The 13324-nt window shown below is 43.4% G+C and overlaps 1 protein-coding gene across 1 annotated transcript in view; it reads right to left on the bottom strand.

Annotated features, from left to right (window-relative positions):
• LOC139641993 (intermembrane lipid transfer protein VPS13B) overlaps window positions 1-13324 on the bottom strand; it is a 333765-nt gene that overhangs the window by 117107 nt on the left and 203334 nt on the right. The window contains exons 31-33 of the mRNA XM_071516677.1: window positions 7706-7909; window positions 2574-2700; window positions 490-633 (exon numbers count right to left, since the gene is read on the bottom strand). Of these exons, the coding sequence (XP_071372778.1) occupies window positions 490-633; window positions 2574-2700; window positions 7706-7909 (475 nt within the window). The remainder of the gene's footprint in view (window positions 1-489; window positions 634-2573; window positions 2701-7705; window positions 7910-13324) is intronic.

The following is a 13324-nucleotide window of genomic DNA, read 5'->3' as shown; positions in this document are numbered from 1 at the left end:
CAAGATGTGTGTGTTTGAGTGTGTGTGTACACACTACACATGTACTGTATAGCCAGGCTTCACTTGTACTTATGTGTGTTTATAAGGACAAGTGCTCAATTCTTGTTTATATCCTATTTTTTTCTTGGCTGTATCCTATTATTTAATGTTGCAATTACCTTACGGCAATCATTCAAGTTTTGTTTAACCAAATCAAATCTAATCCACAGGCTGTCCGAAAAAAATCTGGAATCATAGAAACACTTGCATTACTAACAACAAAGATTTAGTACTAAAACTGACTCCTTTTGGCATGTTGTCTTCTAACAAGCAGTTTTGATACTTGTTTCGTTGGCAGTTTCCCTATGATTCCAGACTTATCAGACACTATATACAGTATATGTATCTATGTTTGTGTGTGTGTGAGTATGTGAGTATGTGTAGGCATTGGTGAGTGTATGAGTTCATGCATGTGCATTTGCACTTGTATTGTGTGTACAGCACATGTACCTCAGCGCTCTTCTCGGGGGCCTCCATGCCCACCATGTTGTCTCTGACTAGCTGCTGAAGGAGCTGGACCTGGGCAACGCTGAGGTAGAAGTCCAGACTGCTGGTCACATTCACCTCCAGAGAGTGACCACACACCACCACCTCCTACAGAGAGGAGGGAGATAGTGCAGGAGGTGAGAAGGGAAAGAGGGAGGGAGGAGGGGAGGAGGAGGGAGCAGGGAACCAAATACAAAACAACATCAGGATTGTTTGCGACCTCACGCATTTGTCTTCCCCCTCTTTTCTCTCCCAAGTTTTACTCCATTTACTTTCTATCTCCCCTCTCTTGTGCCCTATCTAACTCAGCTTTTTCCTCCTTCCCCTCTGTCCTCTCCTGGGTCCCACCCACAACTAGCAGTCCAGTCCTCAGCCTGGAGGCTACATCTAACAGGATATCACTCACTAACACAGCGGGTTGAAACACACACATACACACACAGGCCCGAAACATATAACTACATAGACACGGATGTTGACCACCGCTGCGCAAACGTATTCCTTTCAGTTAGATTGTAAAAAATCAAGAGTTCTAATAAACTTCCTTAATATCAAATATACCACAACATCATCATTTGCTATTCTTGTTTTTATGTCTCCCTCTAAAGCACTCTGTAAACACTGCTATTAGATAAGTATGACATAAATAGTTATCACTGTTATCATCAGTGTTATCATTATCATTAGTAGTAGTAGTAGTAGTAGTAGTAGTAGTAGTGGTAGTAGTAGTAGTATAGCTTACGGTCAGCACATGATGAGGTTACAGTAGTGGTTACAGAATATTTTGCAAGGGTGTATGAAATTTACATAGAATAGATTGGCTAAATAATGATAGCTGTTCCATTTGTATTATCTGTTAGTTAGAATAAAGTGTACACATGCATAAATCAGTTAGTAAAAATGAATATGAAGCAAGTCATTTTAAATCTGTTATCTACAGTATGTGGTTCAATTGCTACCATCAGCGTCCTCCTGTTCTGTTTGTGTTGTTACTGGCGTCGCTCACATCTCAGGGAGTTTACAAATCACCCTGTGTGTGTGTGTGTGTTTGTGTGTGTGTGTGTGTGTGTGTGTGTGTGTGTGTGTGTGTCAGTGCAGAAACTATGGATTAGCTGTTATGCATTGTCAAGGGGCACGTTAGCGTGGACGGATGAGGCATCAAAGAGGCAGGAAGTCTCAGAGAGCCATGCCAGAAAACATCAGCTGTATAAGCAGAAAGGTTTGAACTCTGTAGGTCAAAAGCCTCCATTACATGGCGGACTGACTGAGGGTTTCCTAATGAGGAAGTTACTGTATGTTAAGAGGTAAAACTTAAATACATATGACATCTCACATAATCAATGTCTATTTGCAGTATGAAAAACGGATTGGGAGAATAATGGCTGCAATCATGGTTAACAGTTTATGGTCAAAGGGCACAAGTGGTCAGTGCAAGTACTGAACAAATTGGATACTTCTATAGAGAAAACAGAGAAAGGTACAGTATATTCACAGATTGATTAACTATGTGAATGTTTGAGAAAATCCCTACACTGTAAAAACAACCATCTTGAGTGTTTAGTATCAGACTTTAAACTTTAATATTTAATAAGAAATAATCTGCATGTCTACTTTCTGTCACCGATTGATACCATACAATAGTGATTCAACCTATAGGCAGTTCATGAAAGCTTTTACCTCCTAAACACCCATGAAGGGGTCCCTGATTCCTCTACCCCATGGAACAACAGCGCTTTGTTTGGAATAAATATAGAATGCGGAAGAAATATCAGAAGCTGCAGTCTACATTGAGTGTCTTTATTATTACAGTATGTTGAGCGAGTGACTACACTGAGTGCTAAACACCACAGTAATAACCTGCTTAATACCAAAGGTGTTGCCAAAATCAAGAAAAGCAAGAATCTTGCAGATTATAATGTTGACTGTTTTATTGTTTTAATTAGCTCACTGCACTTGCCGATAGCTCCACTCTTCTAGAAAATCTGACTAATTTTAAGAAAAAGATGTAATGCCTGATTTATAAAAGGCTGTGTTGAGTGTGTACTGACCTCTGCCGGTCCGCTGTCCGGGGACAGAGTCTTGCTGAAGATGATGGCTGGAGCAGCGGTCACCCGGACAGAGAAATCAGTCAGGATGGGGGTCAGGATGGCCCGGCGCTCCTGGTGCCTCCTGATACTGGACAGAGACACATACAGGACCAAACTGTTAGCCTATACTTCATCAGGAAGGCTCATTCACTTGTATTCTACTGTTAAGTCCTCTTAAAAATGGAGAAAAACCTTTGCAAACATTTGCAGATGGGGACTGTAATCAAGGTTCTACAAATGGGGATATTTATTTTCAAATGTGACTGTTCAGTTTTATGTGTACTATAATGTACTTTATGGCAATTTAATAGGTACTTTCACTGAAAATGCATTAAGTAACGACATAATTACATTATAGGATACACAATATAATCCCAATGTCACAGCGTTTCCAGTGTTATCCTCCAACAGTAACAACAACCATAAGGGACCACTTATTCACTAAAATTCCCCCACTTCTATTTACTAATAACTTGTTATGGTTACCAGTTGTAAAATCTCTGTAAGACTGTCCCATCTGCCTAAGAATGACAAGTCAACACAACACAGTCAAAACCACAAAACCTTCACAAGTGAGCTATTGTTATGCCCCTAGCTGACAAGCAGACACACATTTCAAACTTGCTCTGGCTTTTCAAAATTCAAACCAGTAGGGTGAAATAGCTGAAATCCAAATAACAGACTTCAAAATCGATTTTCCCTCGCAGGCCAGACTTGTGAAATATTTCCATAACTGGGCATTTCAAATTTCTGGTCTAACACATTTTAGCTGGAAGCTTGAATATGGTTATAGAGACAGAGTGAGACGTTATTTGACAAGTCTCAATTGGGAACACCCCTTAATTGTATACACAAGCTCAAACTGAGACCTTCTCACATCAACTCTCTCCATTTCACTAATGTTCATTCCCACAATCAAGTCATATTTGTGGGAACATTTGTTAGCAGTAAAACAAATATACAAGTGGGCTTTATAAGGTGGTGTTAATTGCCACATCTGCTGCTATTAAAACAATCAAGCGGCACGGCTTCCAATATTTATAGTTGGCCAGGATTAGAAAAGACCCTGTTTCTAGGTGGCCTGGAGTACAGTACTTCACCAGAACCAATATCATATTCACTTCTGCTACACAAATGTGCATTACCGGTGCCCTTAAGGGATTATTCCCCGACACATTTCTTTTCTGAGAGAGTTTGAGGGAGGCCTAATTCGGAGGTGAAATGATCTGTGAGAGGCCAATTGGTGTTGGCTAATCTCCCCTCAGACAGGGAGTGAAACAGTGAGTGTCCCGTTGCAGGGGACAGGTGCTATCATTCACCAGTAAGGCAAGGAGGCGTGCGGCTCGGTTTACCAGTAATATGGGGCCTCAGACTGGGCCACAGAGCCTTGTATGGAAAGCCCCCCCATGGAAGGATTTGGGTGGGGATTTGGGACTGTGCATGTTTGTGTGTATATATGTGTGTGTGTGTGTTTACTCATGCATCTGTGGACAATACACGTGTACATGTGTGTCTACGCACACTTAAAAAAAATCATTCTTTGTGCATGTATGCTTGTGCACATCTCTGAATGGGTGTGGTATAAACAACAAAAGATGGAGGGAATGATTTCGAGTGAGTGTGCAAAGAGCTTATGATTCATACAAAGCTGAACGGTGTGAACAGTAAGTGGGGAATTCAGCGACACAGACAGAGAGAGAGAGAGGCCTGCCCCGGGTCGACGAGAGGAGGGGAGGTGGAGAGAGTTCACAGCTCCCTGACACTGGGGTCTTTCCTAGCCTGGAACCAAACGCTGTGACGAGGACAGATCCTGTCAGCGGACCCACGGTGCTGGAATTTCCTCGCAAAAACCTCAGGAAGCCGGCGAGCCCACTGCCGATCCACAACTACTGGAATTGAACCCAAAACAAAACAAAACAAAACTGGAGAACGATCACGCCACGAGACCAACGCTGGAGCGGAGGGGGGAGGGATAGATGGAGGGAGGAGGGAAAGGTGTGAACCTTGGAAGTGGTGTGTGTGAAAACTTGTTACAGCCGAGGCGGTGTGTTTCTGTGGGTGATCGCGACAGACAAATAAAGCCGTGAATTTGACTCCCCTTTCCTTGGTGTGTTGGAACATTCGAAATCACATGTTTAATTATGGCTCGGTTGTGGTAGTGGCTGAGGTATACAGTACAGCACACAGCGGTACAGCAAAGCCGATTTTCCAGCAGAGCCTCCAGTGCTGTGCCTGCCACAGCCAGGAGAGACGGGAACGAGGAAGCAACCACAGCCACCTTGAATGGTTCGTTTGGCAGATGCCGGTCAGTGAGGGTGAGTTACAAGACAGTTAAACACCACCTTTAGCTGCCAAAACCTCAACAACAACAATAGCCCTGACCTCCGCAGCTTGACCACACAGACAAATTCAGTCACTGTTGTGGCCCTTAGTCATCGGGAACAATACAAGAAAACAGAAAATGATGGAGAAAAAGCAAGAAAACAGAGATCTACGCTGGGAGATATCTACATGTCAACGTATTCATTTTTGTTTTTACAGTTTAGGCATTTGGCTGATAGTCTTATCCAGAGTAATTTACAATGAGTGAGTAGGTAAGGACACTTCGCCAAGACACCATGAATGTTGTGAGGATCAAACCTGGGACCTTTGATTACATGATAGTCTCTCTAATCACTAGGCCACTATGCTGCCTAAATGTTTAATGTATATAACTGACTAAATGTTTAATACACCCCTCTTCATAAAGTAATATTGTGCATGTCTTCAATGGGTACCACATGTTTACTGTTTAGCTACATGTTAGGTCATGCTGCAATCAAGGTCTGAATAGAAATCCAGACCCACGACCGTTTCGAAAGAAAGCCGAGTCTGCTCAAAAGACACTCAACATCTTACGGAGCCCAAAGTGTGAGCCCAAAATCTCACCTCATTGCCCTTTCAGACAATCCGGTCTCGGCTTGTCAGCACTCGGCCCCAACAGCCTCATTCTCATCGAGAGAGAGAAATAGAGAGTAAGAAAGAAAGAATGCGAGTGGACTGAGCCCCAGTAGCCCAATACACAGCTAGTCAGACTCAGTAGTAGGATCGCCAGGCAGAGTGTAAGACTACAAAGTAGGTCCAAGTCTGCTACTAAAAAGGGATGTTTTACAACAGATCCTGGCCGCCATGGTTAGAGTAGGTCAGTACAAGGATTTTGGGATGGACGGCCAAAACTACTGGGGAGAGAGAGAGAGCAAAAAGAGGGACAGCAGGGTGGTCTAGTTAGAGATAGAGATACTGTCCCATAACCAAAACTGCACAGGTTCAATCCTCTGTCCTGTTGAATTGTCCTCGAGCAAGACACTAAATCCCTAGTCGCTCTGGCTGAGAGCATCAAATAAAACACACAAAACAAAAGAGACACAGAGCCAAGACACAAGGAGATGTCTCATTGCTTTGTTGTTGGAAAAAAGCACTTGTATCTTAGCTCTCACAAGACTCTTAAACACCTCATCCACATCCTGACATTGGCCTAATTCCACCGTATGTTTCCTATTCCTAAATGGCCATCTTTGCTTGACTTAGGAGTTACTCAACTTACTTAGGAGGGAAGGAGAGAAAAAGAAATAGCCAGACAGATCAACTGTGGTAGACAGATGGAAAAGAAAACAAAAATAAGTAGAGAGGAAGAAAAAGACAGTCTTGAAAGGTTGTAATAATAAAGGGTCCTAAGGCAGGTCTGAGAGCTCTGGGCTCAGCAGCAGCAGCAGCAGCAGCAGCAGCAGAAGAAGCAGGCAGTCTCGCTGTTTCCTGGCACGGCTCCACAGACTATCATACAGCGGAGAGGCTCTCTCTGAAACAGCCTTGACCTCACCATACTGTGGAGAGCTAGCTACAAAAACCACGCTACACCACATTTTTGTTTTTTTGGGGAAGGAGATGTATTTATACGTGTGTGCGTGGAGTGTGCGTAAGCCACAAAGAATATATCAGTGTTCGTGATGAGTGTGCGATGAGTGTGCGTTTGTGTGTGTGAGAGATGTGCGTGAATTCTCCGCCAGCCTCACTCAAAGCCCTGATGACCCGAGAGCGCTCAGTCTCAATCAGGCCGTGTTGATTTTGCGCGGCGCTGCATTCTTCCACAAGGCTTATTTTTAGTTGACAGGGAACAAATCTGGACTCCTTGCCTGTGATTCTGTGATTTTTGGGCCTGTTCCCTCTCAAAACATGAGTGGAAAAAAAAGGACGTGGGGCCAAACAGGCCGTTACACTAGTGCTTGTTTTAGCTCCCGAGTCTATAAAAAAATGACAGGGTTTGTAATTATGACTGTGCATGGAGAGGCTCCATGAGAGGGAGCTAACTCAATAACTACACGCTGCTCCCACATCAAGTCTGACGAGATGAAATATGGGACGTTCACAGCAGATCACACACATAGCACCTGATACATATGTGGTAAGACATGTAACAGAAAATAGATAATGGATATGTGACGTCCTAATGAATGACTCCAACAACAAGACAGACATGGGGTTGGATGAACCTTCAAGGCATTCGGTTAATAAGGCGTTGCTGATATGCTATTCTGTATTGTTGGATATACAAGATTCTTACCACTGTAAGGTGGATGCAAGCCTCAAAATTTGGACCACATTTTGTGTCACACAAGAGAAGAGAATGGGTGAAGTCCAGCCTCCTATTTCTTTCTCAAAACGCATCAATCTTAAAATAATTAGCTGGGTCCAGATAAGATCTAATACCAAGAAATCTTCTAAAGTGCATCTGATATAAAAAGATTAGGGACACTTCCTCTTTTCATGAAGCACACTGATGAGGTGAATCCAGGTAAAACCATTATCCCTTATTGATTTCCCTTATTAAATCTATACCAATCACAAAGGAGGAGTTATAGATTAAAGACCCTTGTGATAATTATCTGATTGGTACCTATGTCCAATTTTGAAACAACAAAATCACACACTAAAAATCTTGATGATGGAGCTGGGGGAATGAATGGGACCATAAAAGTGTATGTGGCTGTCATTGAAATGCTAGTTTGTGTGCAGCCATCACAGTCTTAATGTGCAAGTTCCAGTCGCTTAATCCCAACCTGCTGGCCATGTTCCACTCCAGGGCTGGGTTCTGGGAGCTCCTCTCGTTCTCCGCTGACACCCCGCCTTTCGCTCCCTCCTTCTCTGGCTTGAGCTGCTCCCACTGGGCCGTGCCGATGTTGATGGACTGGAGGTCGAGCTGGTACTGACGGTCCTCCACCTCTGAACCCGGGTCGCGTAGGATGCCCAAGTTCAACGCACGTCTAGGGGGAAGAGAGGGAAAAGGTGATTTGGAGTATTCATTATATATATCAGTTAGTTTGGTAGTGATTCTAGGAAGCACAGGTTCAGCACTAATTGTCTGGAAGAGATTAAGGATGATAGAGAATGAGAATTTAGATGAGGACATCACCAGGTCCACTGCATATCAGAGGTAAATAACAGGGAAACTGAATGAGATTTTAGTTGTGTACCTTAGCAAGAACTTACTTTTCTTTTTTTGCTTACATGCACACATGCATGTGTGGTTTGAGTACAAGTCACATTCAACAAGCTAAGTAGTACAAACCTAATGTTCAAAACATGAATATGTTCTCTTTATTGTGTCTGGGTCAGGCTGTTCCTTATATAGTCAATTACAATAAAGTACATTACAGCTCCAGCAGTAGACCAGGTAGTCTGTTATACTGAACCAGTAAAGAGGTCCTGGCACCAGGCCCTACCCACTACTGACTCCCTCCTTCCCTCTGCCCATTCAGTGGTTTAGTAGCCCCAGTTTCTTCCAGGCTGATTTATGGCTAAATTAAAGCCTCTGGGAGACACTCACATACCCAGAACTCAGATAAATAACCTTGCAGGCCTCAGGTGAAATCATTTGCCTTTTAAAAAGTTCTGATTTATGCCAACTTATCATCAGCAGTAAACATTGTTTAAAACCCAGCTGGACGGCACAGTAGTCTGGAGACTGGGGCCCTCACTGCCTCTCTCTCTCTCTATCTCTGTCTCCAGGAACACAGGACTGCTACAGTATACACAAACTTTAACATGGTAGAAGAGATGTAGAGATATGTCAGAGTGGGCAGCGCTGTCTCTTTAGTTCAAGTGCTATAGTCAAGTGAGCAAACATCGTCCCATCAGCGCCAAGGAACAATGATGTCATCTATTTTGCCTTTGAGAGACAAGATCCTGACGAATTCACGAGGCAAAAGGAATAATCAAAATTCAACATCTGCATATGACATCAGGGCCTTCGCTTCGTTATGATATGTTTATTTGTGCTGGTGAATTCAAATGAGAGCTTAAACGGTATAAATAAGGGCTTAAAATGGCTACAGATGTAGCGACAGCATGAGTAGTTTTATTTGTTTCAGCAACGTCAATGGCAATTTTCATATAGCGTTTCCCTCCCTTAGCCACACTGGGAAGGCCTCTACCAGAGCGTGATGTTATGACAATGAGCACCAAGTACAAAAACAACGGCAATGGGAGATCAGAGGTGTATAACTGGATTTAGCTGGATTTGTTGACATACAAACAAGTGAAACAGATCCTTAATCAACATTTGGAACCACATTTATCAACAGAGTATGGTATAAGTCAAACCAAGAACCCTGTAAGGTTTGGGTGGGATGTGTCAGTCTAGATTCATTAGGCCTTTTGTAACAGTACCTCCATCACCCTCCCCAACCCCAAACTGTATTTTTCACATTAAACAAACCACAGTTACCTCATATGCTTTCCAAATTATCTCTTAACTTCAGCTTATTTAGGAGACTCTCTTACTCATAATCAACATAACATGGGAGTCTGCAGCCAAGTCTCCGCATTGCTGAGCTGCAGGGTCATCTCCAATGACATAAATAAATATGATAAACATTTGTCTTGGTCATGCAGCCAGTGGAAACCGGTGTGATTTAATATCAAAAGACATATTTCAGCCAATCGCAGGAAACGAGAGAGCTTCATTTCTGACAAATGAGGAGGGGAGGAATTTTGGAAGTTCCCCTCGGGGTGCAATAATAATTGAAGCCAGATTTTCTTGTTGTACATGCGGGGGGAAAAACACTGGCGGTTTGACATATTTGATTGGTCATGTGAAGACCACACTGCTCGGCCAAGAGGAATCAGAGAATGTCTTGGGAAAGCACGGCGCTCGCTCTGCCCACCATATACACGGCCCAACTAAAAACATACAGAGCAGGGCAGGTGGAACACACCCTTCTGCTGGGTCTCATATGCCATTATCAGACATCTGCCTGCTGCTGCCATGTGGAAAAAATGGAGAAAATGAAAATAACAAGTCATAAATGACATATGCTCTCACAGATGAGGGAGGCAGGAGCGAGGGTGAGGGTGAGGGTGAGGGTGAGAGCGAGAGCGAGAGAGAGAGAGAGGGAGAGAGAGAGAGAAATTTTTCTCAAACACGAGTACTTAGCTTGCCCTTGTTCCTGAGCCAAACCTTATTTTAATTGCAGGAAAAGACGGCAGAAACATTATTTTTTACGACAAAATTCTGCTATTTATAAAAATGGATCAAAAGCTCAGCAGTAAGAAAGTTCTGTTTCATGGCATTCATGGCTATTATTTTAAAAAACATTTCTCCTTCTTCTGACACAGTTTAAACCCAATTTGAGTCCGAAAAGCCACTGGGCCGATTTCGCATCAGAGCTGAAATATGAGGGCTCCAATCCAACATTATTATGGCTCAAACTCAAACCCTCCATCTAATTCAAGCCCTCCAGTGGGAAAATGCAGACAAAATAGTGAAGACATGGCAGTGATATGCTTCTAGAATGCAGGACTTAGAGAGAGCTATTCGCTGGTACTTCATCAGAGCAAAAAAAAATGATGTTCCAAATTCCTTTGAACAGAAAATATGCAGACAAATTTACAAATGGGCAATTAATTGCAAGTTCTGCTCTCTGTTTAGCATTCCTTGGGTCCATGCATGTGCTGGGCAAAGCATCAATCATAATTTGTGTTATTAAGTAGACGTGTGGGAGGACTGGTTGCTTAACGTACAGCAGATTTGGGATTGTGTGCTGAGGTAGTAATAGGATTCATAGACGGACCTTCTGGGCACATGCATAACACATTAGCTAACACACACATTAGATAATACATGCAGACACAAATACTGATAAACCACAAATAGACATCTATGCACACGCAGACTTAAAGGATTCAGCGATACATGCTTTACCTTTCAAAGCTCATCAGATAGAGAAGCACATTGTATGGAAGCGAAAGGTAAATAAGCGAGAGGGCACGCTGAAAGAGTGAAAGAGTGGAATCTTGGGAGACCTCGATTACCACGCTGAGGTTTAGAAGGTTAACCGTGGTTCAAGGTTGTAAAACAAACCACAGTGGGAGTAGATCTGGAGTGAGGCTAAGCGGCCGATGGTAGGAGTGTGGGAGCCGTAGGCTGCGTTCAACCCCCTCCAGAGGTGCTCCTGTGGGGCAGGGTGTAGTATCGTGGCCCCTGGCTTTAACAGGCCTCCCTCCTTCCTCTCTCAACCTCCGTCCCCCCTCCCTCACCCCCCACACTCCCTGCCCCGGGCCACGGGGGCAGGAAGCACCAGGGTAATACCAAGCCCACCGGCTTCTGGATCTCGTCACTCTGAAACCCGCAACCTGAACCCGCAACCCCGGACCTGTTTTTCACTCCATTTCCCCAACAATCACATGCAATACATGTCTGCTTACACGCTCGACAGAGGCAGGAGCGTATGTGAACGTACGCATGTGAACATGTGTGTGTATATAAGTAAGTTGGGGCCCTCTGTTTCTGCTCTCCTGGTAGAACATACATACTGAGTAGAAGTTTCATTGAGATCTCAGGCTTAATTCGGCCAAGTCAAGCTAAATTAGCTCTGTACACAGATGTGCTATATTTCATGGGTGTTCTGTGTTCTTTGTTCTGAGCGGACTCCAACTACTGTATATTTGAACTGAAAGAACACATGCTACATGAAATTCTAACGGTGCATGTCTTTTTGCTGTGTCATTTCATTTTGTGGCGGGGTCTCTACTACTTTGCTCAAACCCTAAAGTAATATCCATGAGGCAAAGCGTTTTTGCGAGGCCGGCATCAAATATATCATTCAGCCATGAATTCTAAAAAAAGCCAGTGTTCAATTGAGGTTGCAATACTCTTTCTCTGTGGCTCCAAATGTCATTAGCCAACCACCATTAGCACCCAGCAGCTCTTCCATGGTATTTCTGTTGTGGAGAGAGCTAAGCTGCGTAGCGGCTTCTCCATTGGCTCACTATGAGTCTCAATGGCTTAAATCAGAGTCCCACTGGGTCTGTGTGTGCGCCGTGGGGGAATTCATAAGCATTATGATTCATGAAACTTGCAATTACTTAGTAAGTTAAGCACCCCTGCCGACGGTGGTCCACTCCGAATTGCCAAAATCTCAGCAACTTCTGAGCTGTGGATTTATGACCCCAGTCAAGTCCAATTGCTGTTAATTTGCATCTACCAATTATAGTAATTAAGGCTCGGAATTAGAACGCTGAGCAGCCCTCAGAGTGAGAGGGGAAAATGATGTCGTGGAACATGGCGAGTCAGCAGAATATAAGACCCAGTCACTCAGGGGTTTTTATACTGCTGCTACTAAAATGATTTCTGATGACTGGAGCATTTCAACAGGAGTCAAATACACTGAAAAATCAAGCAAAATATCCAAGTCAACAAAGCTGCAACAATGCTCCAAATTTGTCACCAATTGGCAATGGAAAGCTTCTTGCTTGTGGGTTTTTTATGCCAAGTACTGCAACTTAACACAAGACAAGACACCGATTTCAGTCTGTAATTCCTTTTCTCTCACTGGCACGATTCACACTGAATAAAAAATTGCAGCTTGCCTGCTTTGTGTCTAAGCTGTGATGTACTGTCATGTGCACATGAGAAAGCTCAATAATCTCTGTTCTTTAAGCCCAACTGCATTACTCATCTCCACTGCTGCTCCCAACAGAAGCCTGTTATTCATTAGGCTGATTGCGCTTTAAAGACACTCATACTCGACCAATTATATCATATTTACACAAGATCTTAGGAGGAAACTATTACTTGTATATACAGAACAAGCAGGACTTAGCTCGAGCTCATACCACCCTCATGACAGTGGTATAAGATAGTAAGGAGTGGAGGAGAGCACTATAGAAAAAGGCCGTCTGTTTACAGTGACATGGTGTATACCAAAAGTCAGTGTTTGCACTTTGATTTCAACATCTTAATTGCGGGAGTAATTTATCTCCCATGCAGTTTACATGTCAGAGAAGCTATATTGTTATAAACAGAGCCAGTATTAAGACGTGTTGCTCTGAAGACACTGGCTAACACGTGTTTCGCCATGATGGTCTGCTAAAGATGTCAGTCTGCCTGTGCCATTTCTAGGCTCATCATGCACTAATTCACTAAGGGGCGGCTGTGGCTCAGGAGGTAGAGCGGGTCGTCCACTAATCAGAAGATCGGTGGTTCGATCCCCGGCTCCTGCAGTCCGCATGTCGAAGTGGCCTTGGGCAAGACACTGAACCCCAAACTGAATGCCAAATTGGAGTGTGAATGTGTGTGAGAATGGGTGAATGTAGGCATTGTTGTAAAGCACTTTGAGTGGTCGGTTGACTAGAAAAGCGCTATATAAATGCAGTCCATTTACCATTTAAATCAAACT

The sequence above is a fragment of the Centroberyx affinis genome, unplaced genomic scaffold (genome assembly GCF_046629955.1).
Source record: "Centroberyx affinis isolate AG114_WGS23_722 - 3 ecotype Tasmania unplaced genomic scaffold, CSIRO-AGI_Caff_v1 ptg000423l_1, whole genome shotgun sequence".
NCBI lineage: Eukaryota > Metazoa > Chordata > Actinopteri > Beryciformes > Berycidae > Centroberyx > Centroberyx affinis.
Note: the sequence above shows the minus strand (reverse complement) of the source record. Positions and strands in the feature narration are given on the sequence as shown.